Source organism: Rana temporaria, chromosome 10, assembly GCF_905171775.1.
Source record: "Rana temporaria chromosome 10, aRanTem1.1, whole genome shotgun sequence".
NCBI classification, from domain to species: Eukaryota; Metazoa; Chordata; class Amphibia; order Anura; family Ranidae; genus Rana; species Rana temporaria.
Window position 1 is genome coordinate 111363730 of NC_053498.1, and position 26461 is coordinate 111390190.

Consider the following 26461-nt stretch of genomic DNA (forward strand, 5'->3'; position numbering starts at 1 on the left):
GATGCTTGGATGCGGCTGCTCGGCCATGGGTACCCATTCCATGGAGCTCTCTACGCACTGTTCTTATCTGAAGGCCACAAAAAGTTTGAAGGTCTGTAGCTATTGACTCTGTATACAGTTTCCCACTTCTGCTCACTTTGAGCTTCAGCTGACCCCGCTCTGTCATTTTACATAGCCTACCACTTTGTGGCCGAGTTGCTGTGGTTCCCAGTTGCTTCCACTTTGTTAGAATACCACTAACAGTTGACTGTGGAATATTGAGTAGCAAGGAAATTTCATGGTACCACGCTTGAATTCACTGAGCTGCTGAGAGTGACTCAGTCTTTCACAAATTCATAGGTACTTGATTTTATACAGCAGTGGCCATGGAGGTGATTGGAACACCTGGATCCAATTATTTGGAGGGGCGTCCCAATACGTTTGGCAATATAGTGCAATATACAGTTGTGCTCATAAGTTTACATACCCTGGCAGAATTTATGATTTCTTGGCCATTTTTCAGTCATATTATTTGATAACACAAAAACTTCTAATTCACCCATGGTTAGTGTTTGGATGAAGCCATTTATTATCATTCAATTGTGTTTACTCTTTAAATCATAATGGCAACAGAAACTACCCAAATGACCCTGATAAAAAATGTTTACTGTGCATTGCCCTCTTTAATCATCAATGAAAGCTTGAAGTCTTTTGTGGTATTTGTGGATGAGGCTCTTTATCTTCTCAGATGGTAAAGCTGCCCATTCCTCTTGGCAAAAAGCCTCCAGTTCCTGTAAATTCTTGGGCTGTCTTACATGAACTGCACGGTTGAGATCTCCCCAGAGTGGCTCAATGATATTGAGATCAGGAGACTGCGATTGCCACTCCAGAACCTTCACTTTCTTCTGCTGTAGCCAATGACAGGTCGACTTGGCCTTGTGTTTTGGATCATTGCCATGTTGGAATGTCCAAGTACGTCCCAATGCGAAGCTTCCTAGCTGATGAATGCAAATGTTCCTCCAGTATTTTTTGATAACATACTGCATTCATCGTGCCATCAATTTTGACCAAATTTCCTTTGCCTTTGTAGCTCACACATCCCCAAAACATCAGTGATCCACCTCCGTGTTTCACAGTAGGAATGGTGCAGCTTTCTTCATAGGCATTGACTGCTCTCCAAATGTAGAGTTTATTGTTGTGGACATAAAGCTTCATTTTGGCCTCATCACTCCAACTGACTTTGTGCCAGAAGGTTTGAGGCTTGTCTCTGTGCTGTTTGGCGTATTGTAAGCGGGATACTTTGTGGCATTTGCACAGTAATGGCTTTCTTCTGGCGACTCGGCCATGCAGCCCATCTTTCTCCATGTGCCTCCTTATTGTGCATCTTGAAACAGCCACACCACATGTTTTCAGAGAGTCCTGTATTTCACCAAAAGTTATTTGTGAGTTTTTCTTTGCATCACAAACAATCTTCCTGGCAGTTGTGACTGAAATGTTAGTTGGTCTACCTGACCCTGGTTTAGTTTCAACAGAACCCCTCATTGTTCTGTTGAATCCACTTCTTGATTAGCGTTTGAACACTGCTGATTGGCATTCTCAATTCCTTGGGTATCTTTTTATATCCCTTTCCTGCTTTATACAGTTCAACTACCTTTTCCTGCAGATCCTTTGACAATTCTTTTGTTTTCCCCATGATATAGAATCCAGAAACGGCAGTGCAGTACTGGATGAAAGATGCAAGGGTCTGTCAGGATTCCAGAAACTCATTGACCTTTTATACACACATTAATTACAAGCAAACAGATCACATGTGAGGATGGTTACCTTTAATAGTCATTCAAACTCCTTTGTGTCAACTTGTGTGCATGTTATTAGACCAAAATCACCAGGGTTTGTAAACTTTTGATCAGTGTCATTTGGGTAGTTTCTGTTGCCATTATGATTTAAAAAGAGTAAACACAGTTGATTGATAATAAATGGCTTCAGCCAAACACTAACCATGAGTGGAAGAAAAGTGTTTGTGTTATTCATATTCTCAGAAAAATGGCCAAGAAATCAAATTCGGCCAGGGTATGTAAACTTATGAGCACAACTGTATAATTATATATATATATATATATATATATATATATATATATATATATATATATATATATATATATATATATATATATATATATATATATATATATATATATATATATATATATATATATATATATATATATATATATATATATACACACACACACACACACATATATATATATATACCAGTGGCGGTTCGTCCATAGAGGGCGCTGGAGCGCCGCCCCCTCTGGCTCTCACCGCCACTGAGTGAAATAACATAGATTCATGCATTGCACGAATCTATGTTATTTTCGCCGCTGCCGCTGTTATTCAGATGGTCGGCGCTCAATGTCCGGCCATCTGAATAACGCCAACTGGTTGGCTGTAGGGAAATGTCTATCAAAGCCAACGGCTCTGATAGGCTTTCCCAATACAGCCCTCGGGTCCCGGAAGCTTATTCTCGGAGCGCACAGACTGTACGCCCCTTGAATAAGATGACAGGCGTCTCAGCCAATCACGTTGGCCGGTTCTGGCTACCTGTAACCTGATTGGCTGAGACGCCTGTCAGTCATCGAGGGCGGGAGAAGACATCGTGGGACGTGGATGCCTGACTCCAGTAAAGGTAAGTGCCGGGCGGGGGGGGGGGGGGGGGGGGGGGGGGGGGGGGGGGGGGGGGTGGGGGGAAGAACGCAATTTACAGGGCACAGTGGCGACAATTGGCACAGCGGCGACCATTAAAGGGCACAGTGGCTGCGTTTAATGGCATGGCACAGTGGTGACAATGGATGGCACAGTGGCTGCGTTTAATGGCATGGCACAGTGGTGACAATGTATGGCACAGTGGCTGCGTTTAATGGCATGGCACAGTGACTGCGTTTAATGGCATGGCACAGTGGTGCGAATTGATGGCACAGTGGCTGCATTTGATGGCATGTAACAGTGGCTGCGTTTGGGCACAGTGAGACTGCAATTTTTTTTTTCCTTTGCGCCCCCCCAAACATTTTGAGCACCAGCCGCCACTGATATATACACACACCCCCGAAGTTGTCAATGTTATTGTGAAGGTAAGAGATTTTTTACATGCAAAAATCAGAAGCAATAATAGAATACCCTTTACCAATGTGTGCTGAAATTAAAGATGAACATCAGGTAGAATATAAGTCTGAGGCCCCGTACACACGACCGAGTTTCTCGGCAGAATTCAGCCAGAAACTCGATTGGAGCCGTATTCTGCCGAGAAACCCGGTCGTGTGTACACTTTTGGCCTCGTTGTTTAATGGGAAATTTCGGCTCGCCGAGATTCTCGGCGGCTTCACAAGGAACTCGACGAGCAAAACGATGTGTTTTGCCCGTCAAGTTTCTCGGACGTGTGTACGGGGCATTACCCTTTGGATTTTTGTGGCTATCCTCGGCTCCAGTATGTCCTGTTTCAACAGGATTTTGTTTGTTTCAAGTGGGTTTGCATTGCCATACAAGCATTATCTGTTAATGAATTTTGAATGGCCTCCAAAGAATCTCAAACAGATGAGATACTAATGTCAACACCACAAGCCCTAAAAGCCTGTCAACACAAACCCTTGGAGAGATTTGTCATTTTTTCCCTGGTGAAAATGGTTTTGCCAAACAGGAATATACAGTAATCTCCAAAAGCAACACATATAAACAAAAACATTTTTGTGGGGAAGTCTAGAACCCCCGTTGACTTTTTACTGCTGTCCAAGTCCCTGTCATGGATATTCCCCAATTTCCTGTCACCAGCACAGAAAGGGGGAGGGGAGAAACAAAGACAACAAAAAAACAAAACAAAAAAAAAGCAAAACAACTTGCTTTGGAACAGTTGTCCCAATTCTAGATTCAGACCCCATTCACACCTGAGCGACAAAACGCCCGACGCCGGACGCTTCTGTCGCTCGAGGGGAGAATTCCCATTGCCGTCTATGGAGATGGTTCACATCTCATAGACGCCGAACGCCTGTCGCCTGAAAAAAAGTCAGGCGACATAGGCGTTTTCCCATTGACAGCAATGGGAAGACTTTGAGAAAAAAAAAAAAAAAAAAGTGAAAGTTTTGTACTCGCGCCAAAATACGCCACTACACGCGAACGCGGCTGTCGCTCAGATGTGAATGCAGCCTTACTATCAGACAATTCACAGTTCAATACCAAGCATGCAGAACAGGAGCGCAGCCTTTTTTCAGACATCACTTTAAAAAGGAAGTCGGCTTCAATTTTTATTTTTGTGAAAAAGTTCACTTTACATATTCAAGTCAGAAGCCATTTTCTTGCATTCTGCTGCTTATGTGCCGGTGACTTGTCCTCAATGTTCCCCTAACGGGGAAGTTCCTTCACTGACTGCGCAGGCGCAAACTTCCCGACGGAAATCTCCGAACCTCGCCCGGCATCCAGGCTCATTCTTTAACATCCCCGTGGATTGGAGGATGTTAAAAAAAAGAGCCAGGAGGCCGAGCGAGCGGAGCCTCCTGTATTTTCCTCCTTCAGCTGCTGCAGGAGGAAAATACAGATCGGCTCCACTAAATTCCACCCCAGGCACCTCTCCTGTCCGGGTTTTAAGGGTCGGCAAGGAAGGATTGTGGTTTACCTGTCACCTGCCCACCATTGACAGGTTGGCAATCCCAGGATTAGGGTGTGCCCAGGCACACCCCTTGCGCACGTCTATGGTGGGGACTTTGCTCGTACAGCTGCGTCATTTATTTACAGGAATCAGCCAAAGAGAGAACTACAAGTCTCATCTTCCACCGCAGCATTTGGCTTGTAGTTCTGAATGCACTGCAAGGACACTGATGAGCACCTTCGTAGTTCATTTACAAACCCTGCAGCTTTCAAACTGACAGCCCATACAGGAGGTACGGGCTGAAAACTATAGCGCTTATCGGCAGGAGCCTGATCAACTGATCATGAGTGCAATGCTTTGCAGGATCCTGTGGGGGGGGGGGGGGGGGGGGAAATGCACAATTTTTTCCTGAAAAAGTATGTGCATTTATTTTATTCCCGGAAGGTGAACTTATCCTTTAAAGATTATGTAACCATTTAAATATTCAGTATTGGTAGGGGGGGCAGGAGTATAAGCTGTATTTGTATGACCCAATCACAGCGCACCATTGATACATTTTAGCCGACTTCCCTTTTTTTTAGCGCACTCCGATTTTGAAGACCAATCTTTGCCCTTGCACAGACAAATTAACTTTTTTCTCTGCCTAGTTGCTATGTAACCAAGAACCTTATCAGTAAGCCTGTGGATGAGTTTCACATGCAAGGATCCACCATTAAAAGAAAAATCAATGTAGCTCAGATGAACGGTTACAGTGTGGAAGAGCTGATAATAGGAGCCTAAATCACCGTAGCATGCCATCTGCGAGTGACAGGGAGGTGGGCCGAGGGAAACCAATTCCCAGCACACACGGCCTGCACAGTCACTGCAGCAGCAGATGAAAGGGGCACGCAGAACAATCATGCATAGACAAAACCTCTGCTTGTCACAGATATAGATACAGCGTGGATAATCTCTCCATTGGATATTGGATACTGGAAAGACTTTTAGAGCCATGCTGTACATGGAGACAGGATGGCTGCTCACAGAGATTAGTTTGGCGCAAAACTTCTCATGCGAAGACAAATAAAAAGAAAAAGACTACTGAAAAAGTAATTAAAAAGTAGTGTTTTAAAACAGTTTATAATTAAAAAATAGGTTACACGCTCAACTAAATTATGTAGAGAATAGAAACTCTAGAAAAACTAAATCCCAGCAATTTTGTTTCTGGTATTTCCCCCCCCCCCCCACTTACTTCTCTTCCCTGCTTCCCGCCACTTCACATCTCCCTTCGCTGCGCTCTACTGGCCCCCATCCGCTCATCTGAATCCCCCCTCCCCCACAGCGCAGATCCCTTGTGGCTCCCCTGCAGCTGCCAGCTTCCCTTCCTCTCACTGGTTTCAGCTGCTGCAGGGGAATTTAACAATCATATGGATCCCCCTCACCGATCCCCTGGTGCCTCCTCCCTGCTAGGCTGCCGACCAGCTTCTCCTCCTCTCCCTCCCGCCAGCTGCAGGGTCAGAAAATCAGCGTCAGAATGAACACAGAGAGCGATTTGTGTCAATTGCTTCTGAGTTCATGCATCACTGAAGCATAGTAAGCTGCATTTACTTTGATTCCGTTTGTTAATGAACAGGGAGGCGCTGTACAGAGGCTTCCATTCATTCATCTGCAACTAAGGCTGCAGAGTGAGTGAGTGAGAAACTTATATAGCGCAGCACATGCGAACTGAATCGCCTCTGGGTATGAGTACTGTATGTCCTCAGTCCCTTTCTTCGTCTCAAAAACAAAAAGGAGACATTGGAGGGTCTATTTAAACCCTTATTGTGTTTTATTTATTGAATGATAGCACAGCCTTTTAACATTTGTTGCATAAATCTGGTTTTGATAGACATTTGCACAAATATCACGGGGCCTAAAAAACAAAACACAAACAGTAGGTAGCACTTTTCTCATCCTACTGGTCAGATGCTTTGAGAAAATGATTGGTATGGAGGGTCCTTGCAAAAATGATCTGGCCACCTGAGTTTAAAAGTGTAGTGCAGGGCCTGGAAGTGAAAGTGTTACGCAGCCCATACATTTTTATTCCTTTTTTTCTCCTTCAACCAGTGGGGTGAAGACCTGATTTCCCCATGCCCACATCTGAGGTAGATTGGGGAATCACTCCCGCCGAGTTATTGTATTCCGACAGGGAGACTTCCCCACTGTTAAAATACAATGATCCGTTTTGCTAGCATTAGCCGGCGGCACTGATCGATCAGGAAAAACCCGGCAGGGTGGCTGTACAGAAGTCAATTGTTAGATTCCCTCCCTCTACTTCTTTATTTCTCACCTGAGTGAGAATGTTGTAGCTGGTACTGCCCATTGCTACTGAATGTCATATCCGAGAATTCTTCAGGTAACTATCAGTGCTGGATGCACATACGCTGCCAATCCCATGCATGTGCACCCAGCAGAATTGTATTTAACCACTTCCATACCAGGTACTTACGCAGCTTCCCGCCCAAGCCAATTTTCAGCTTTCAGCACTGTCGCACTTTGAATGGCAATTGCGCGGTCATGCTACTCTGTACCCAAACAAAATTGGCGTCCTTTTTTCCCCACAAATAGAGCTTTCTTTTGGTGGTATTTGATCACCTCTGCGATTTTTTTTTTTTTTGCGCAACAACTAAAAAAAGGCTGAAAATTTGGAAAAAAAATTACATTTTTATTTTTTTCTGTTAATTTTTTTGTAAATACGTTTTCTCTTTTAATTACGGGCACTGATATGGCGTCACTAATGGGCACCGATGAGATGGCACTGATGGACATCGATAAGGTAGTACTGACGGGCACAGATGAGGTGGCACTGATTGGCGGCGCTGGTATGCGACACTGATGGGCACTCATAGGCGGCACTGATGGGCACACATAGGCGGCACTGATGGGCACACATAGGCGGCACTGATGGGCACACATAGGCGGCACTGATGGGCACACATAGGCGGCACTGATGGGCACACATAGGCGGCACTGATGGGCACACATAGGCGGCACTGATGGGCACACATAGGCGGCACTGATGGGCACACATAGGCGGCACTGATGGGCACTGATAGGTGGGCACTGGGCATGGATGGGCACTGTGGGGTGGCACTGATGGACACTGGGGTGGCGCTGATGGACACTGGGGTGGCGCTGATGGACACTGGGGTGGCAGCACTGATTTTTGACAGGTTGCCAGTCAGTGCCCATTTGTGGGCACTGACTGGCATCTTTTTTCTTTTTTTTAATGCTTTTTTTTATATATTTTTTTTAGACTTTTTTTTTTTCCATGCTTTTTTTTTCTTTTGGCCCACCCTGGTGCTCCAGGGTGGGCATCCCTGGTGGTCCATGTGGCGATCCGAGGGGGGGCTGCGCTGATAAACAATCAGCGCGAACCCCCCCTGTCAGGAGAGCCGCCGATCGGCTCTCCTCTACTCGCGTCTGTCAGACGCGAGTGAGGAAGAGCCATCTGCGGCTCTTCCCGTTTACATCGTGATCAGCCGTGGTTGGACACGGCTGATCACGTGGTAAAGAGTCTCCGCCGGAGGCTCTTTACCGAGATCGGCGATGCAGGGTGTCAGACTGACACCCCGCATCACCGATCGCCACGGGCGCGCGCCGCATGAAATCCTGCAGGACGTTCTAGAACGTCCTGTCAGGATTTCATAACCACTTCCCGGACGTAAATCGGCCATAGGCCGGGCGGGAAGTGGTTAAACATTGCCAACATCAATAACGTGTAAACAATGAGATTCCTGTCTAGAGAGCTGTGTAAAGGCCCATACACATGGTCGGATATTCCGACAATTGTCCGATGGACGTGTTTTGTCGGATAATCCAACCGTCTGTATGCTCCATCTGACAATTATCGGAATTTCCGACAACAAATGTAAGATGGTCAGGCTCTCAAACTGCCCGACAACAAATGTGTTCCGTCGGATTATCCGATCCTGTGTACACAAGTCAGTCGGACTAAAATCCAAAAGTACAAACACGCATGCTAAAGTTGCCCAAAAAACACAAAGTTTCATGAATTTTGGCTGATAAAGTTCTGCTGTCTGTATGCAGAACAAGTTCATGGCCAACGCCCTTCAGACAAAAATCCACAGATTTGTCCGATGGAAATCCGATCGTGTGTATGAGGCTTAAGGCGGCATGGGCTCTTCTAGCCCATCATCGTGGGGCACCAAAGAATACCAAAAATGAAAGGGCAAATCCTCTGCCCCTGCTGCAGGTAGCCACCAGGGCATAACCAGAAATGATGAAAGAGCAAAGTATCAATGAAAAACATTCTGCATGTAAAAGTAACTATTACATTTTACAGCATTTTTAATGTTACCGTTATTTTAATTTTTACAATTCAGGTGAGGTTTCTCTTTAAGTTTTATTATTTCGACTAAATATTCTAAGATTTAAATATTAAGGCAAATGTACTTACACAGTCCATATGTAACATAAATGCCAACATTTACTTCTTATGGGATCTCGTGACTTTTGAGAATGTGATGAATGCCCGCGGGTCTCAGTCCTGCAAACTTCTCAAGAAAGTCCAACTGGTCCACGATGATGTGCTACTGAAAGATAAATATGTCATCTGTAAGGTGTAGAATGCAATACGATCTGACCTGGTTTAAGATGGAGGCCAACAAACATACCATGCTACTGTATATAATGTACCGACAATTTTACAATCTTTCATTTAAAGTGGAGTTCCACCCATAAATATAACATTACATCAGTAGTTTTAAAAAAATGTCATTAGTCCTTTACGAATTTTTTTTTTTTTTTTAGATGCCTTCAAAGTGTTGTTGCTAGGCAGAATAGTTAATCTTCCCACTTCCTACACCTAGGTGCTTAAGCTTCCTAACCTACACCGCACAGACTCCTGGGAATGTAGTGGGTGTAACTTTCCAGGAGTCTGTGCACTCCCCAGTCTCAAAGAATCATGTGACTTGGACAGCACAGGTGCTGAAACCTGATCTGACACTGCTTGTGCAGCACTGAGCATGTGCGAGATTTGCAAGGCTGAAATCCAGGAAGTCATACAGTTTGGCTTCATGATGCCCACACTTAGATGGCCCCAGTCAATTTCTATTTTATAAAGTGTCTAAATGCTGTAACAACCTAACAAAACGGACCTTAGTTTACAGACTAACTTTACTAGAATACATTAAGCTTGTGTATTACAGGGGTATTTATATTTAAAAAGTGAAATTGTGGCCGGAACTCCGCTTTAATACTTATATAGAAAACCCAACACAAGCCATATTTTCTTTTTTAGCTGGAGTGGGGAAGAGTTAGGATTCCCGTCAAGTCTTAATTGCCATCCATACTCTACTGGGGAGAGGTCACCTCACTTTCTGACCCCGCTATCCCAGGACAAGAAACCTAGGAGACTATGGGGGGGGGGGGTCAAAGGACAGGAAGGTGACAAGCATCTTGCTTCTGGTGACTACGATTCAAAATTGGGACCCGGGTCATGCGGAAATACTGACATTTCACAAGGTTCTCACCTTTCCCCGCTCTACTGAAAAAATGGATTGGTTCTCACCACACTCCATGAGGGTAATACTCTTCAATGGGGACAGCTATAACGATCTGCCAGAGGTTCTAACCCTTCACTTTTTTTTTGGTAGCGGTAAATAACTTGGTGTAAATAACTAAAGAGCATCTCCATAGTTCTAACCCTGTGTAAGACAAGGGCCAAAGGTTTACAGAATTACATGGTCAGCACACAGCAAATGGCTTCTAGTGAAGGGAACCTGAATTCCATTTTAGGCTTTCAAAACAAACATCCTGCCCATGAGTAGATGCCCCAAGATGGCAACTTAGGTGCCCCTCTCGGATTTAAAGCGGAGGTTCACCCCTACAATATACTTTTTCCCCTTAGATTCCTGCTCGTTTTGTCTAGGAGAATCGGCTAGTTGTTTTAAAATATGAGCTGTACTTACCGTTTACGAGATGCATCTTCTCCGTCGCTTCCGGGTATGGGCTGCGGGACTGGGCGTTCCTATTTTGATTGACAGTCTTCCGAGATGCATCCATCGCGTCACGATTTTCCGAAAGAAGCCGAACGTCGGTGCGCAGGCGCAGTATAGAGCCGCACCGACGTTCGGCTTCTTTTGGCTACTAGTGACGCGATGGATGCGACCATCGGAAGCCTCTCGGAAGACTGTCAATCAAGAAGGAACGCCCGCTCCCGAAGACCCATACCCGGAAGCGACGGAGAAGATGCATCTCGAAAACGGTAAGTACTGCTCATATTTTAAAACAACTAGCCGATTCCCCTAGACAAAATGAGCAGGAATCTAAGGGGAAAAGGTAAAAAAATAAATAAATGGGTGAACTCCCGCTTTAATTACATTACAGGGGCTAAGCCCTGCCCAATGAGACTTGATGATTGGTTAGGACATTCATTTTGAAAGAGAAGACAGATGATTGGTTAGGACATTCATTTTGAAAGAGAAGACAGCAAGTATGGCTTAGCAATGCAGTCAATGTAAAGCCTAGTACACACAATGAGATCAAAGGGGCGTCCTTTTTTGTTTCTGCATGCCAAGGTTTATCATCACCTCCCCCTTTCCCTTCTATCTTTCAGGCTGTACATAATAAACCTGTGTAGTGGCCTGCTCCTGTTGGGCTGGCGCTGCTTTAAATTTAGAAGGGCGTCTGAGTGTTAGTTAACTCAGACATACAATTTTGGTCACCAGTCATCTCTATGATCGTCTGAGGCCCGGGCGCGATGTTTTGACGTCACGCCCAGGTACCGGAATGTAAACAAAGCCGCAATCGCAGCTAAAAGCATGAGATCCGTGATTTTTTTTTCACAATCTCATGCTTTCCAGCCTGGAGGAGAGATGTGGGGTCTTATTGACCCCGCATCTCTCCATAAAGAGGACCTGTCACAAACCATTCCTATTACAAGGGATGTTTACATTCTTTGTAATAGGAATAAAAGTGATCAAAAATAAATAAAATGTAAAAAAAAAAGGTGTAAAAATGAAAGTAAAAAAAAACGCTGTTCAAACCACACGTGAGGTATCGCCGCGTGCTTTAGAGAGCCGGCAACAATTCTAGCACTAGACCTCCTCTAACTCTAAACTGGTAACCCGTAAAAAATAATTAGGGGACGCCTATGGAGATTTTTAAGTACTGAAGTTTGGCGCCATTCCACGGGTGTGTGCAATTTTAAAGGGTGACATGATAGGTATCTATTTACACGGCGTAACTTCATCTTTCACATTATACAAAAAAATTGGGCTAACTTTACTGTTTTGTTAATTTTTAATTCATGAAACCGTTTTTTTTTCCCCAAAAAAAGGCATTTGAAAAATGATTGCGCAAATACTGTGCGAGATAAAAAGTTGCAATGGCCGCCATTTTATTCCCTAGGGTGTCTGCTAAAAAAAACATATATATAGTGTTTGGGGGTTCTGAGTAATTTTCTAGCAAAAAAATTATGATTTTTGCATGTAGGAGAGAAGTAGGCCCGGTATGGAAGTGGTTAAAGAACAGACGCCACTGAACCGTGGGGTCGTCGATCCTTGGTCTGTCGTCCCACGACCTCATGGCCCTCCTGGCCGGGGGTGCGTGCTCCTTCAACCCTGGCTCCGGGACCACGTTGGTCCGGGGTTGTGATCTGTTGAGTAGGCCCAGTAGTCAGACTGGGTTTACGGTTTCAAGGTGATCCTGTGCTGTCCGTTCTGAGGGAGGAAGCCGCTTCATGAAGGACCTATCTTGGAGAGCACCAGGCAATAGGCTGGTATCTCAGGAGAGGCCTGGAAACTTCATTGAAGGATGCCCCCTGTACTGAGAGGCTTGATGGTGATCGCCTATCAGACTTGAATTCTACAGAAGGTAATCTGGAGATATCTGGGTGCCGAATCCTGTGTTAGGGGATTCTGGACCGAAAATGTCTCCACTCAAAGGAAGGTCTGTGGCAGAGACTGTACTTTGTTCCATGCGCCACTCCGGCTGCTAGGCCAGTGAGAGGGACGTATCCGGGTGCGCAAGACCCACTCTGGCTAGAGTGGCAACGAAAGCTGTGTCACTGGAAGCTGGAGTGTTTCTGGATTGAAATTAGGCACCTGAACCTACCTACTTTTTTACCCTTCAACCACTTCTTTTCTTACCAAGTTCTACAAATAAATCTTCGAAAAAGAAGTATAAAGTGTAGACACTGAACTTTTTCAACTCTCATCTACCACCCTGGACAGCGAAAGGATAAAGGTAGCATGCCGCCTGAAAATATCCAGCAGCTCCTTCGGGGGTAGCGCTACACCTGCAAGGCAGGTGAGGAGTCTAGGCCACAGCCTATATCATGGGTGCTCAACCTGTGGCCCTCCAGCTGTTGTGGAACTACAAATCCCATCATGCCTCTGCCTTTGGGGAACATGATTGTAACTGTCAGCAGCTTGCAATGCCTGATGGGACTTGTAGTTTCACAACAGCTGGAGGGCCACAGGTTGAGTACCCATGGCCTATATGTTCTAGGCCTTGGTTCGATGACTCAAAGTTTAGCACGCTGCATGACGATGCAGGTTTTCAGCAAATATGATTTTCTTTATCTGAGCCTCTGATTATTGACAAGAATTTCAAACCCCCCCCAAAAAAAAAAAAAAGGAAAAACCCGATCCAGTCTCATGCAAGGTCATCGCTGTCATATAAACGGTTTCTGAAAATCTCTGCAGGTAACTCAAGGGTGTTCATAAGAGACTCCATATCACATTCTTCTTTCACATCCATAAATAGCAGCACTTTACTTCTAGGGCTGAGTGATGGAGAAAGATCCATCAGTGATCTGAAAGCACAGCAGAAAGCTGCACTTCCTTCCTGCAAACTGTGCTAAAGATGAAAGTGTAATGTTTACTTTTGGTGATTTTACGAACATGAAATTATTACACAAATGGAACCTGTCAGGAGGATTTTATTTATGTACAAGGCTCGTTTCACAAAGACAGACCGATCCGGTCCGCAGGTCAGTTTTTTTGATGGACCTGATCGCACCCTCTCCGGAGCAGTGGATGTCAACGGACAGGGGGCCCATTTCCAATTGGATGTGGCTTCACCGCATCCAATTCGCAATAGCTTAATTTCTATTGCAGCCACGCGGCCGGCTCCGCCTCTATTTTGTTCCCCCTTGACGAACGGGAAACAGTAATTGCGGCCAACACAGGAGACACCGCTATACCGATGCAAGGACAGCTCCAATGGAGGGGACACCTGACTAGGGGGGGGGGGGGGCGCCTGATGCAAGGGGGGGGGGGGAGGACGCCTGATGCAAGGGGGGGGGGGGGGGACGCCTGATGCAAGGGGGGGGGGGGGGACGCCTGATGCAAGGGGGGACGCCTGATGCAGGGGGGGACGCCTGATGCAGGGGGGGGGGGGGAGGACGCCTGATGCAGGGGGGGGGGGGGGACGCCTGATGCAAGGGGGGGGAGGACGCCTGATGCAAGGGGGGGGGGGAGGACGCCTGATGCAAGGGGGGGGGAGGACGCCTGATGCAAGGGGGGGGGAGGACGCCTGATGCAAGGGGGGGGAGGACGCCTGATGCAAGGGGGGGGGGGAGGACGCCTGATGCAAGGGGGGGGGGGGACGCCTGATGCAAGGGGGGGGAGGACACCTGATGCAAGGGGGGGGGGGGGACGCCTGATGCAAGGGGGGGAGGACGCCTGATGCAAGGGGGGGGGGGGACGCCTGATGCAAGGGGGGGGAGGACGCCTGATGCAAGGGGGGGGAGGACGCCTGATGCAAGGGGGGGGAGGACGCCTGACGCAAGGGGGGGGACACCTGATGGTAGGCGATACACACTCGGGGCTAACACTGATTCGGCATTATGGTGAGTTGAATACTTTCATTCTCTATTACAATGTAATAATAGAAATATTACACTTCAATCATCCTGACATCATAACAACCATGGTGCCGGGATGAGTGAAGCGCCCACACCAACTGACCACACTAAGCAGGAGAGCACACAGTGGTCAACTCTCTAGCTATTCTGGGAACTCAGCCTGCTCTCCTCCAATGATCAGACTTGTTCTAGCACACCTCCCTCACACAGCCATTCACTGGGAAGATCAGTGTGCTGCTGCTTCTCCTCCCCCAGCTCTCTAGCCAGATGAGAAAACAGGGAATGTGATAAAAAAAAAACAGAAGGTATTTTATAATGTTTTTAATATCTAAACACACATATTTTTCCTTTCATTTCAATTGTAAACTGAATGGGTTGTTTTAGAAGGTGGTGATTTCCAATGAGTGGAAGTTCTGCTCTGGAGAACATTATCAGCTGGAAGGAGAATACAGACGGTGGCGGAGATGGGTCACTCTTTGTGGGGAGCATCATGTGGGCGGAGCTGAGAACCCCAGAGTACAGCTGTAGACGGTGTTCCCATAGAGGAGTGATGGAGGGGGATGTACACAGCTCCTCCTCCTCCCCTCAGTATCAGGGAAAGGTGAACCTTCTAATCTAGAAGTTACATTCATTGTGAACTTTCTCCTCACACATGGATCAGCCCCAGTATGACCCACACACTCCCCATATCTCAGTATTATCCTTTCCTTACCTCCTTGTCCCGCGCTCTCCCCGCAGCCTCCTCTGCTCTCTGGGACTTGTAGTCTCCCACACCCCCTCCTCCCCTCCTGACCTTATTACCTGCCGCCGTCACACAACAGCCGGCCAAACTACGCTTCCCATAATGCACCGCGACCACCTTACCTGTCCGACCCGCTATAGGTAACAAAGCGGCTCCTCAAAGCCCCCCCCATCCCAGAGCGAAGGATGGGACAGCCCGGCTGCGCCCCGAGGCATGCCGGGAGATGTAGTCTGAAGCGCTTTGAGGGGGCGGGAGTGTCTGGAGCGCGCTCGCCTGAAGTGCGCCTGTCTGCGCAGCTATGAGGGAAGCGCGGCTATGAGGGTGTTTGCGGAGGCCATAAGCGGGATATAGACGGTCTTATACGGGGCGGGTGGTATGAAGGGAGGTGAGGGGGGTCACACGGGCCAGAGAGGGGTGCACGGGAGGCATGATGCAGACATGGGGCACGCAGCGGAAGTTGAGGTGGGCACACACAGGGTACGGTACATGCGGAGGAGATAGCAGCACACTGGCCGGTTTTGGGGGGAGAGGGAGCACACTGTCCGGTATGGGGGGGGAGATTTGTGAGGAGGGAGACCTGAGGCCCACCGAGGGTGACATGAGAAATAACCGCGCATGCGCTGTGGTGGTGGGGGAGTTATAGATACTCTATGCTGGTGATCAGTCTGGGTTTATTAACTCATTAGAATTCAGATTTGATATCAATGCCATTTATTAGCAGATATCTAATCACACTGCAGACTTGTATGGTCTTTCAGCACCATGTGTCTTTGTGTGCACAAATACACCGGCGTCCTCCTAATGTGGGGGGTCATTAAGAATAAATGGCATCCCTGTGCCAAATATCAGCGTGTTTTCCCTGCGAGTCTGGAACCTGCGTGATTTTAGCAAGCCTTTCCGACCTGCACAGGTGTGGACCCTCCCCCCCCCCAATCTTAAAGCGGAGTCTTCCACTTTAAGGCCTCCTCTCCGGCTCCTGATGGTGAAACTAAGCTTTTGGGGGGGAGGGGGTGTACCTGATTTTGACAAGTACCCGCAGCCACTTCTGTTCCGGTTGCCTTAGGCGATTGGAAGTGAAAGTTCCTACCCCCCCCCCCCCCCCCAAAGTCTTACAGGACACAGGACAAGCCCTAGAAGACTTTGGGACCAATCGCAGAGCGCAGCGGCGCGTGCACCCGGCTTCAAACTATCACAGCTGGGTGCCCGGGGGGGCGCACCGCTGGATCCTGGGACAGGTGAGTGTGTGTTTATTAAAAGTAAGCTAGACTTTTTGCAGCTGCTGACTTTTAACAAATGCACAAATGTTTGGAACTCCGCTTCAAGCTGGCCGTACACGGTGCATTTTTCTTATTCGATAAACTTTAGTTTTGCCTTCAGCCCTCGTTCACCTCGGAGCGACTTGTCCTGCGATCTGACGGTTCCAAATTGCATGGTGAGCCGCACACCACTGCCAGCAATGGAACCGTTCATATTGGGGTCCTTTCACACGGAGCGGACCGTTTTTGTGTCCGCCCCGTGTGTGTCCGTCGGCTCAGCGGGGATCATCCCTAATCCCCGCTGAGCTGTCGGCGGAGAGGGCGGTCCCCGCACACAGTGCAGAGACCGCCCTGTCTTTCCTCCGCTCTCCCCTATGGGGAATCGGATGAAGACGGACCGTCTGTCCGTCTTCATCTGATCCGTTCCGCCGGACGGAAGAAAAATAGGGTTTTCTTCCGTCCGAAAAACCGGATCCTGACGGACGCGGATGGTTGCGGACGTTAGCGGATGCTCCATCCGCTAACAGACGCGATCCCATAGGGATGCATTACAAGTCCGTAAACAGACTTTTAATAAACGGACGAATGGTCCGTACGTCTGAAAGGGGCCTTACTGAGAAATGATTGTGAAAAACGACTTTTTCCACATTTCATTGCAACTTGCGTAGGTTACAAGCCGCAATGAAATGGGAGGTGCAAGTTGCACGGATCTGCGGCTTTGAAATCTCACCGGTGTGAACGGGGGCTCAACCACGTAATACAAGGGCTTGTCTGCATATAAAACTGAAAGTGTTTAGGTTTGACCTCCACATGGTTAAGAAAAAAATGTATGGCCAGCCTAAGTGTGTGGGGGTTTTCATTTTTTTGCTGATCCAAATGTGAAAAAAACAAAACTAATGCCTTAAGGGGAATTTATGGGAATCTGGATCAGCGGTGCATGGCAACCAATCAGCTTCTATCTTTAATGGTCTCAACCTAATTGATCAAGATACTGATTTGTTGCTGATTGTACTATTTAAAGTCATTATACATTCATGTATTTAGAAATATTTTATATATATATTATGCATGCAGTTTTGTCAGTGGAATGGAGGCCTAGCACCTAAAGGTGATCTAACGTTTTTTTTTTTTCTCTATCTTCCACTGTTAATGACCTTACTAGATTTTTAAAGCAAGATGTAAAGTTGTTTTTTTTTGTTTGTTTTTTTTGTCAATGAGATACTTAGCTGCTGATCCTGCATTCAAGCTTCCACCTGGCAACTTTGAAGAAATAAGAATAAAAAAAACAACTCTAAACAGGTTTGTGTTTCAAATTGCATGAATTTATTTTCCAGAGTTGTGATGTGTGTCCAATCCAAGTCCAGATGAGGGAGCAGATTTTGTGCAACTGTTGAGACAATACACGACAACAGTATAAAGTAAACTTCTTGGGGCTTGTTTACACTTGAGTTGGCCCTTTTGAAGAGCAATCCTTTGTGATTTTTACTTGGAGGGGTTTGAATGGTAATTAGGTGGTGTTATGTTGTCTCCCCAAACACCTGTTTTAACCCCTAAAAAGGCGACATCACAACCACATGCATTGTCCTTGAACGGGTCACATTGGATGGGGCGATACTGCTTGGTAAAGGTGACAGGATCATTTTTAACATGGTTCAAAGCATTGTAGGCGTGGCATGTGTGCATCCCCATGTACAGCTTCCTCTGCAGCATTGGGAAAGGGTGTTTAAAAACATAGCTCAAGTGTATGCTTTTAACCACTTAACCCCTGGACCATATTGCTGGTCAAAGACCAGAGCACTTTTTGCGATTCGGCACTGCGTCGCTTTAACTGACAATTGTGCGACGTGGCTCCCAAACAAAATTGGCGTCCTTTTTTTTTCCCCACAAATAGAGCTTTCTTTTGGCTTTTGCGCTATAAGGCTGCATTCACACCTCGGCGTACAAAATCGCGGCGTTTTGTCCCGCGAATTTGCTGCGACAAATAGCAGCGTTTTGTACCGCGATTTGTGCCGACAAAACGCCGTGATTGTGAATGCAGCCTTCACCCCCTCTTTGGAGATGGTTCACATCTCCTATGCCGAAAGCCGCCTGAAAAAAAGGTCCGGCACTTTTTTTCAGGCGGCAGGCGTTCGGCGTGGAGATGTGAACCATCTCCATAGAGGTGCATGTTAAATCATCCCTCTGGCATCTCGGGGCTGCAGCGGCGTCGCACTACAGGCGTATATACGCCTAGGTGTGAACTGGGGCTAAACAAAAATAGAGCAACAATTTTGAAAAAAATTAATATTTTTTACTTGTAGCTATAATAAATAAAAAAAAAAAAATTCCTCCGTTTAGGCCGATACGTATTCTTCTACATATTTTTCATTAAAACAAAATCACAATAAGCGTTTGGTTTGCGCAAAAGTTATAGCGTTTACAAAATAGGGGGTAGTTTTATTCCATGTTATTATTTTTTTTTTTTTTACTAGTAATGGCGGCGATTTTTTTTTTTTTTCTTGATTTTTTTTTTTTGGTACTGCGATATTATGGCGGACACTTTTGACACATTTTTGGGACCATTGGCATTTTTATAGCGATTGCATATTGGTAATGGCGCACGAGTCCTACAGCAACGGGCCAATTTCTATCACTGAGCTTTATTTAAAGTGCTCCCATACTGCTGGAATGCAGGAGAGTGCTGCCTGCAGAATGCGTTTCAATGGCAATAGATATTGTGTATGTTAAGGCAAAAAAATAATTTTGTACATCCCTGCGTTACATGCACAATTCATTGTTTTAGCCACTTGCCAACCACCCACTGTACATTTACTGAGGGCGGCCAGCACAGGCAGGCTGGATCATGTACTTATAGGTCGTCCAGCCTGTTAAGGGTGTGCTGTGTGCCCAGGATTGTGGATCCTGGTACCCGCCATTAAGGGTTGTGAAACCTTCCAGAGCTGAGGTGGTTAGATGCTGCAAAAACTTGTATCTGCCAGAAATCCAGTGTGCTCCTAACTTAAAGGGGTTGTAAAGGTAAAAAAAATGTTTTTCCCTAAATAGCTTCCTTTACCTTAGTTCTGTCCTCCTTCACTTACCTCATCCTTCCATTTTGCTTTTAAATGTCCTTATTTCTTCTGAGAAATCCTCACTTCCTGTTCTTCTGTCTGTAACTCCACACAGTAATGCGAGGCTTTCTCACTGGTGTGGAGAAAGTCTCTTGAGGGGGGAGGGGGCGAGCAGGAGGGTCAGGATGCTATCTACTTTGCAGATAGAGAAAGGAGCTGTGTGTTAGTGGGTGTCCTGACCCTCCTGCTTGCCCCCTCCCCCCTCAAGAGGCTTTCTCCACACCAAGGAGAAAGCCTTGCATTACTGTGTGGAGTTACAGACAGAAGAACAGGAAGTGAGGATATCTCAGAAGAAATAAGGACATTTAAAAGCAAAATGGAGGGATGAGGTAAGTGAAGGAGGACTGCACTAAGGTTAAGGAAGCTATTTAGGGAATTTTTTTTTACCCTTACAACCCCTTTAATGCATAGGATGCATTAAGGTTAAAAAACACGAATGTTTACAACCACTTTAACTTTGGACATTTAAAATTCCAGTTTATAGCAGATTGATATTCACGTGTCTGGTAGTAACAATTAACTGTTTAGTTTGCTTTTATCTTATCACCATCAACAAATACAGGAGGGGCAAACGGCACTGGACTCTGTAATCTGCCACTCCTTTTTAGACTGCCTGATACAAGTCCTGCTGGGTAATGGTGACCTTGAAATAGCCAGTATTGATTTAAAAAAAGGAAGAAAAAGAAACGCTGGCACTTTATAAAGCACAATAATGTACTTGGTTTTTGATTTGCTTTGTGACTGAAGCAAGTTTTTCTTTTTCCATTCATTGAAATGATTGGTGTAATCTTTTCAATGAATGGAAAAAGAAAAACAGGAAGAGCATTCTGCCACTTGTCCTGTCAGTCATGTGACCCGTCTTTTCTTTAATCGCAGCGTTCTGTACAAAGTTGTGCAGAAAACGATGGGGACACCCCAGGCTGAATTTACAAACAGCATATTGCCATATCCTTTCTATACAAGTGACCCCAATACATAATCAGGCTTTACCATTCATTTACTAGAGCCAGGTACACACTATTATTTTTTATTTAATTTTTTTACGTTCAAACAAAAAACTGTCGGCTCCGGTCAGAGCTGCTGTATTAACCATGTGAGATTCTTCCCCACTAAACTGTTGTTTTGACAGGGGGACGGCCCCCCCGCCAGAACACTGATCAGCGTTGTCTGCCATTGGCTGGGAGTGCTGATCAGGAGTCGGTCTGATGCTGGCTTCTGTTGGACGGAATGTCGGCCGTTTTTATTTTTTAATCGCCCATTGTCTCCCAACATTCAGCCCGTGTGTGGCTTAGGTAGTCAGTGCAACAAAAAAATGCTAAACATGAATTGTTGCAGCCCTTGCCTTACTTTGGTGCACCCATAATTGTGAAGTTTGTGCCCTCATTGCCTTGTGAGAAATATACTTAAAGGGGTTGTAAAGGTACATTTTTGTTTTACCTTAGTGCAGTCCTCCTTCACTTGCCTCATCCTTCGATTTTGCTTTTAAATGTCCTTATTTCTTCTGAGAAATCCTCACTTCCTGTTCTTCTGTCTGTAACTACAGACAGTAATGCAAGGCTTTCTTCCTGGTGTGGAGTGTCGTGCTCGCCCCCTCCCTTGGACTTCACAGTGCGGAGTGTCATGCTCCGCCACAAAGTTGTTCAGAAAAAAATTATGGGAAAAAACAGGACCATAATGTAATTCCATTTTAATAAAATGAATAATAAAAAACAATCCAAATGGCCTCTTACTTTAAAAAGTGCCTTTCCTCGGCACTGAAGGTAAACCGCCTATACTACCAGGTAAGTTGTGAAGCAGCCGTCCCGCTCGCGGTGTGGTTGATCAGCGTGCGTTCTAACTTTATTGCTATCGCAAGGGATGAATAACATCCCTTGTGATGGCATGGGCTGTGAGTGGGTCCTCTTTAAGGACAGATTTGGGGGTCTGTTAGACCCCAAATCTCTTTTCCTGGCCTCCCATGTAGCCGATCAGACACATATCGTTCTGATCAGCTATTTACCTGGCAGTTGCTGGCCAGGTAAACAAAGGGGTGGAACCGGAAGTGACAAACTACTCATCACTCCTCTTTTTCATGGTTTCAGAGAGGGGAACCATGTCAGTTCCTCTCTTTCTGTACAGGGCAACCATCGCCGCTGGCGAATCGCTCCTGGCCTCCGCGATGAGCCCGGGAGAGGAGATGGAGGGGGGGTGGGACCACCTTCGGCCACCTGCAGAAGTGAACGAGTGGCTAATTGGCCACTTCATTGCTTCTGCCTTGAAGAGAATTGCAGGCAGAAAAGATCAATACTGGGATGGTGCCTGTAGGTGCAGGCATCATCCAGTATAACCACTGAAACGGAAGGACATCCATGTCCACCCTCCTGGCGGGAAGTGGTTAAAGTACAACTGAAGGCATTTTTCTTTTCAGTTCTGGTCAGAGTGGAGAAATGTATAAAGGCATGTAATATGGATTGGCCTCTCTGTATGATCCCGATCCTGGGGGCTGGCGGGTTTGGTCATTGTTTTAAACATTTTTATAACTGGAGTACCTTTTTTACATGTTGCCATTGGCCCCCCTATTTTGATCTATCAGATTTTTTTAATAACCCGTACCCTCAGCTTTTTATCTGCCCATCGCATTTCCCTGTCGCTTCCTAAGCGCCACTGACATTGCACTTGTGATCCAATGATTATGCAAAAATATATGTATTTATTTTGTCCCAAAAAGTCAACTCATCCTTTAATTTCTACTTTATTCCTTTTGTGCTTTGCTGTTTGCCTTTGTATCCTAAACACACAGTATTAAAAATCAGACTTTACAGTACAGATGTTTGTCCATGCTGTTAGTATTAATGGGATATTTTTCATTTTTTATTGGCAGGATGATCTTAAAGGAGGTTTGCTAGAACAACCTTACAGTCTGAATATTCCTACTGCAGCAGCCTTGACTGGTGAGTAATTTAGGGGTTGGCAAAACTGATCTATATTGAGCTGGTTTCTTCTTAAAGCGGAGGTTCACCTGAAATTTTGACTTTGGCTCCAATAAACTAGCAGGCAGAGACAATAACTAATCCGTTGTTGTTGTTTTTTTTTTTTTAATATGCCGATCCTTACCTGAGTACTGCAGCAGTTTCTCCCCTGTCCATCACTATTCCCCGGGGGAGTGGGCGTTCCTAATCAGAGGCTGTGATTGACGTGCTTTCTGCGCGTCACGAGTTGCCGAAAGAAGCCGAGCGTCGGTGTGGCTCTATACGGCGCATGCGCACCGACGTTCGGATTCTTTCGGCAACTTGTGACGTGCAGTATGCGCCGGTCAGAAGCACGTCAATCACAGCCTGTGATTAGGAACGCCCACTCCCGAGGGAAAGCCGGGGGCTGAAAATAGCCCTATAATGGTATGTACGGGGGGAAAAAAACAAACCGCATACTGTCGGTCTCATAGGTCGGTCCATGTATTATTAGAATTTTTTTTTAGAGCGCACCCCCGCTTTAACCCTAATGAATTATGTATAGTGTTTAAAGTAGTACACTTGCCCCTAAGTATATAGGGCCAGATTCACGAATAATTGTAAGTACCACTTGGTACAGCGTTTTTAGCCCTGTCCAGCTGCAGTGTATTTCAGCATGCCATAGATTTTGATAGGCTGCAGGTGTCAGGACTGGACAATGCATATTTGCCTCACGGGTGCACTAAAACACAATGATTGCATTCATACGAGCTAAATGCCTTGTGTGCAAGAAGCTTAAGGCCCCCATTTCACATGGGTGCCTCTGCTATGCAGAATCCCCTTGCTCAGAGGGGATCTCTTCTCTAAGCCCTGCTGAGCAGGTGGATGACAGGTCGTGTCTGCTCTGTAGAAAGGACACAGCCCCATTTTCTATGGGGCAGTCAGATGGAAACGGACATGGTTTTGCTTTCTTATGCCAGATCCTGAAGCAAGGAGAACAGAAATCAGCACAGTAGTGACATCGCCAAGTCTTGCTCCAAATCTGGTGAGACTAGCAGTCGGACAAAAGTGCCTTCTATACCACACTTCAGATATACAGCAGAAGGCAGACAGGAGTACCTATGCACATTCGCAAACCAGGAAGCGCACTGCTATTTTTTCAGCAGGGATTCAAGACAAAGGGTTCATTTTTCAGGATACTGCTTAGGCACAAATTGCTTTCTATTCTGTGTTCCCTATAACATGGCAGATCTTGAATTTCGCTCCACTTTAACATCACTAACCAACTTCCACATTTCTAGTGCAGGACTTTGTGCATGACTTTAATACAGAGGTGCTTTGTTTCTTTGAGGCACTATCCTGAAAGCTGTATGCAGATCAAAAAGGCTGCTCAAAACTTATGTTTAATTGTTCAGTTACTCAAAGTATTGAAGCCAGAGAATTAGAATAAAAACCAGGCACCCAGAATTTTCAAATTGACAAGTTAGCAGGCTCAGTTTTTTTTTTTATATTAAAATAACAAATGTGTTATACTTGCCTGCTCTGTTGCAATGGTTTTGCACAGAGCAGCCCGGAACCTCCTTTTTTCGGGTCCCTCGCTTGAGCTCCTTGCCCCTCCCTCCTGTTAAGTGGATCAGGTGAGATCTGATGAAAATGGACATGCTGTCTGTTTTCATCAAATCTCCCCATGGGAGACAGCGGCGCTGCACAAGCCCCTCCCTGCTCAGTGAGCAGAGAGGGACTTGTCATCCGCCGGCTCAGCGGATAGATCTCCTGCTGAGCCGACGGACTCCGTAGCAACGAAGTCCACCTGTGTGGAAGAGAAGAGGCCTAAGCCAATCCGGGAGAGTCCCATATGGCCGAGGCACTTGTGGACGTCACTGGATATAGAGGAGGCTCAGGTAAGTATTGGGAGGTCTGCTGCACACAGAAGGTCTTTTATCTTAAAGGGGTTGTAAACCCTCATGTTTTTTCACCTTAAAGCATCCTATGTATTAAGGTGAAAAAACATCTGACAGTTACCAGCCCCCGTTTTACTTGCCTGAGCCCTGGAAAGTCCTGCGTCGAGAACGCGCTTGATGTTTCCCCGGGGTTCTCGGCTCTTCATTGGATAGATTGATAGCAGCTCAGCCATTGGCTCCCGCTGCTGTCAGTCAAATCCAATGATGTGGGGGGGTGGGGCCGAGTCCTGTACTCGGTGACTATGGACACCCAATGCAGGACTCGGGAGCGCGCCTGCAAAGTAACCCCCTTGGGAGAGCGCTTCCCATAGGGGGTTATCTGAAGTGGGGAGGAGCTGAGAGAGCCGCAGGGGGACCCCAGAAAATGGCGGAGGCAAGTATGACATGTTTCTTTATTAAAAAAAATAAAATAAAAACAAAGCTATAGTATCACTTTAATGCCTAAAATGCATTAAAGTGGTGGTAAAGGCTAGTTTTTGTTATACTTGCCTTCTCTGTGCTGTTGCACAGAGCAGCCCGAATCCTCCTCTTCTTGGGTCCCTCCTTGCTGCGCCTAGCCCCTCCCTGCTTTGAGTGCCCCTCAGCCAACAGCTTGCTACAGGGGGCACCCAAGCAGAGTCAGAGCTCAGTGTATACATTCAGACACGGAGCCCCGACCTGGCCCTGCCCCTCTCCCCTTATTGGCTGGCTGACTTTGATCGACGGTTGCGGGAGCCAATGGTGCCACTGCTCTCTCGGCCAATCAGGAGGAGTGTCCTGGATGGGTGAGGGGATCGTGGACATTACTGGAGGGAAGGGACTCAGGTAGGCAATTAGGGGGGGCTGCTACACACAGAAGGTTTTTTATCTTAATGCATAGAATGCATTAAGATAAAATACCTTCTGACTTTACAACCCCTTTAACAGCCCTGAGACCTTATAAGCACCATTCATGTTTTTGCCCTTTTCTTTTATAACACTAAATATGTAGTGCTGTGGACAGTGTTGGTTCTGTATACATTTTTAAAATAAACTGTTTTATTTTCCTGATAGGATTTAGTAAAGGAACTTGGGGTCCCGAAAACACTCAGCTGCCGGCGCAGGAGCCCGGTGGGCCTTCATCCTACTGGCCGCCGGCGCAGGAGCCCGGTGGGCCTTCAACCTACTGGCCGCCGGCGCAGGAGCCCGGTGGGCCTTCATCCTACTGGCCGCCGGCACAGGAGCCCGGTGGGCCTTCATCCTACTGGCCGCCGGCGCAGGAGCCCGGTGGGCCTTCATCCTACTGGCCGCCGGCGCAGGAGCCCGGTGGGCCTTCATCCTACTGGCCGCCGGCGCAGGAGCCCGGTGGGCCTTCATCCTACTGGCCGCCGGCGCAGGAGCCCGGTGGGCCTTCATCCTACTGGCCGCCGGCGCAGGAGCCCGGTGGGCCTTCATCCTACTGGCCGCCGGCGCAGGAGCCCGGTGGGCCTTCATCTTACTGGCCGCCGGCGCAGGAGCCCGGTGGGCCATCATCCTACTGGCCGCCGGCGCAGGAGCCCGGTGGGCCCTCATCCTACTGGCCGCGGGCGCAGGAGCCCGGTGGGCCTTCATCCTACTGGCAGCCGGCGCAGGAGCCCGGTGGGCCTTCATCCTACTGGCAGCCGGCGCAGGAGCCCGGTGGGCCTTCATCCTACTGGCAGCCGGCGCAGGAGCCCGGTGGGCCTTCATCCTATCGGCAGCCGGCGCAGGAGCGGCCAATGGGAATGACTTATTAGACCAGTTTGATTTTTTTTTTGTATGTTTTTTGCAGTTAAATTCCTTGTTGCCATATCATGGGGGAAGTTTATCAAGCAAGGTGCTGAATAAATGAACAGCGAATGGAAGTGTTATAGCCTGTTGAAGATCTTAGCTATGTATGTAAAATATTAAAGTAGCGTATTTATCGGTGTATAACGCGCACTTTTTCCCCCTGAAAATAGGGGGAAAATCACGGGTGCACGCTATATGCCGATAGTGGGAGGGGGGCGAGCGCCGCCGGA

General features: G+C 46.8%; 2 protein-coding genes across 7 annotated transcripts in view; one reads left to right on the plus strand and one right to left on the minus strand.

Moving 5' to 3' along the window:
- C10H1orf159 (chromosome 10 C1orf159 homolog) overlaps window positions 1-15438 on the minus strand; it is a 53834-nt gene extending 38396 nt beyond the window's left edge. For 3 of the 6 annotated variants that reach the window (XM_040325991.1, XM_040325992.1, XM_040325987.1), the window contains exons 1-2: window positions 15184-15272; window positions 9057-9192 (exon numbers count right to left, since the gene is read on the minus strand). The gene's annotated coding sequence lies outside the window, so the exon portion shown is untranslated. Of the gene's footprint in view, window positions 1-9056; window positions 9193-15183; window positions 15273-15335 lie in introns of those variants that run through there. The other 3 variants (XM_040325988.1, XM_040325990.1, XM_040325989.1) reach the window with 3 other exon arrangements.
- LOC120915851 (uncharacterized protein KIAA0754-like) lies at window positions 14872-26311 on the plus strand. The gene is made up of 4 exons (XM_040326659.1): window positions 14872-14987; window positions 17738-17768; window positions 22437-22506; window positions 25497-26311. The coding sequence occupies exons 1-4, from the start codon at window positions 14872-14874 to the stop codon at window positions 26195-26197; spliced, it is 918 nt and encodes a 305-aa protein (XP_040182593.1). The 3' UTR covers window positions 26198-26311.
- The last annotated feature ends 150 nt before the right edge of the window (window positions 26312-26461 follow it).

Bases quoted from the DNA above. Each gene is read 5' to 3' on its own strand.
- LOC120915851 (XM_040326659.1), top strand. From the start codon at position 14,872: ATGAGTGGAAGTTCTGCTCTGGAGAACATTATCAGCTGGAAGGAGAAT. The intron at 14,988-17,737 runs GTACAGCTGTAG...GCAACTTTGAAG, and splicing joins GCGGAGCTGAGAACCCCAGA to AAATAAGAATAAAAAAAACA. The intron at 17,769-22,436 runs GTTTGTGTTTCA...TTTTATTGGCAG, and splicing joins AAAAAAACAACTCTAAACAG to GATGATCTTAAAGGAGGTTT.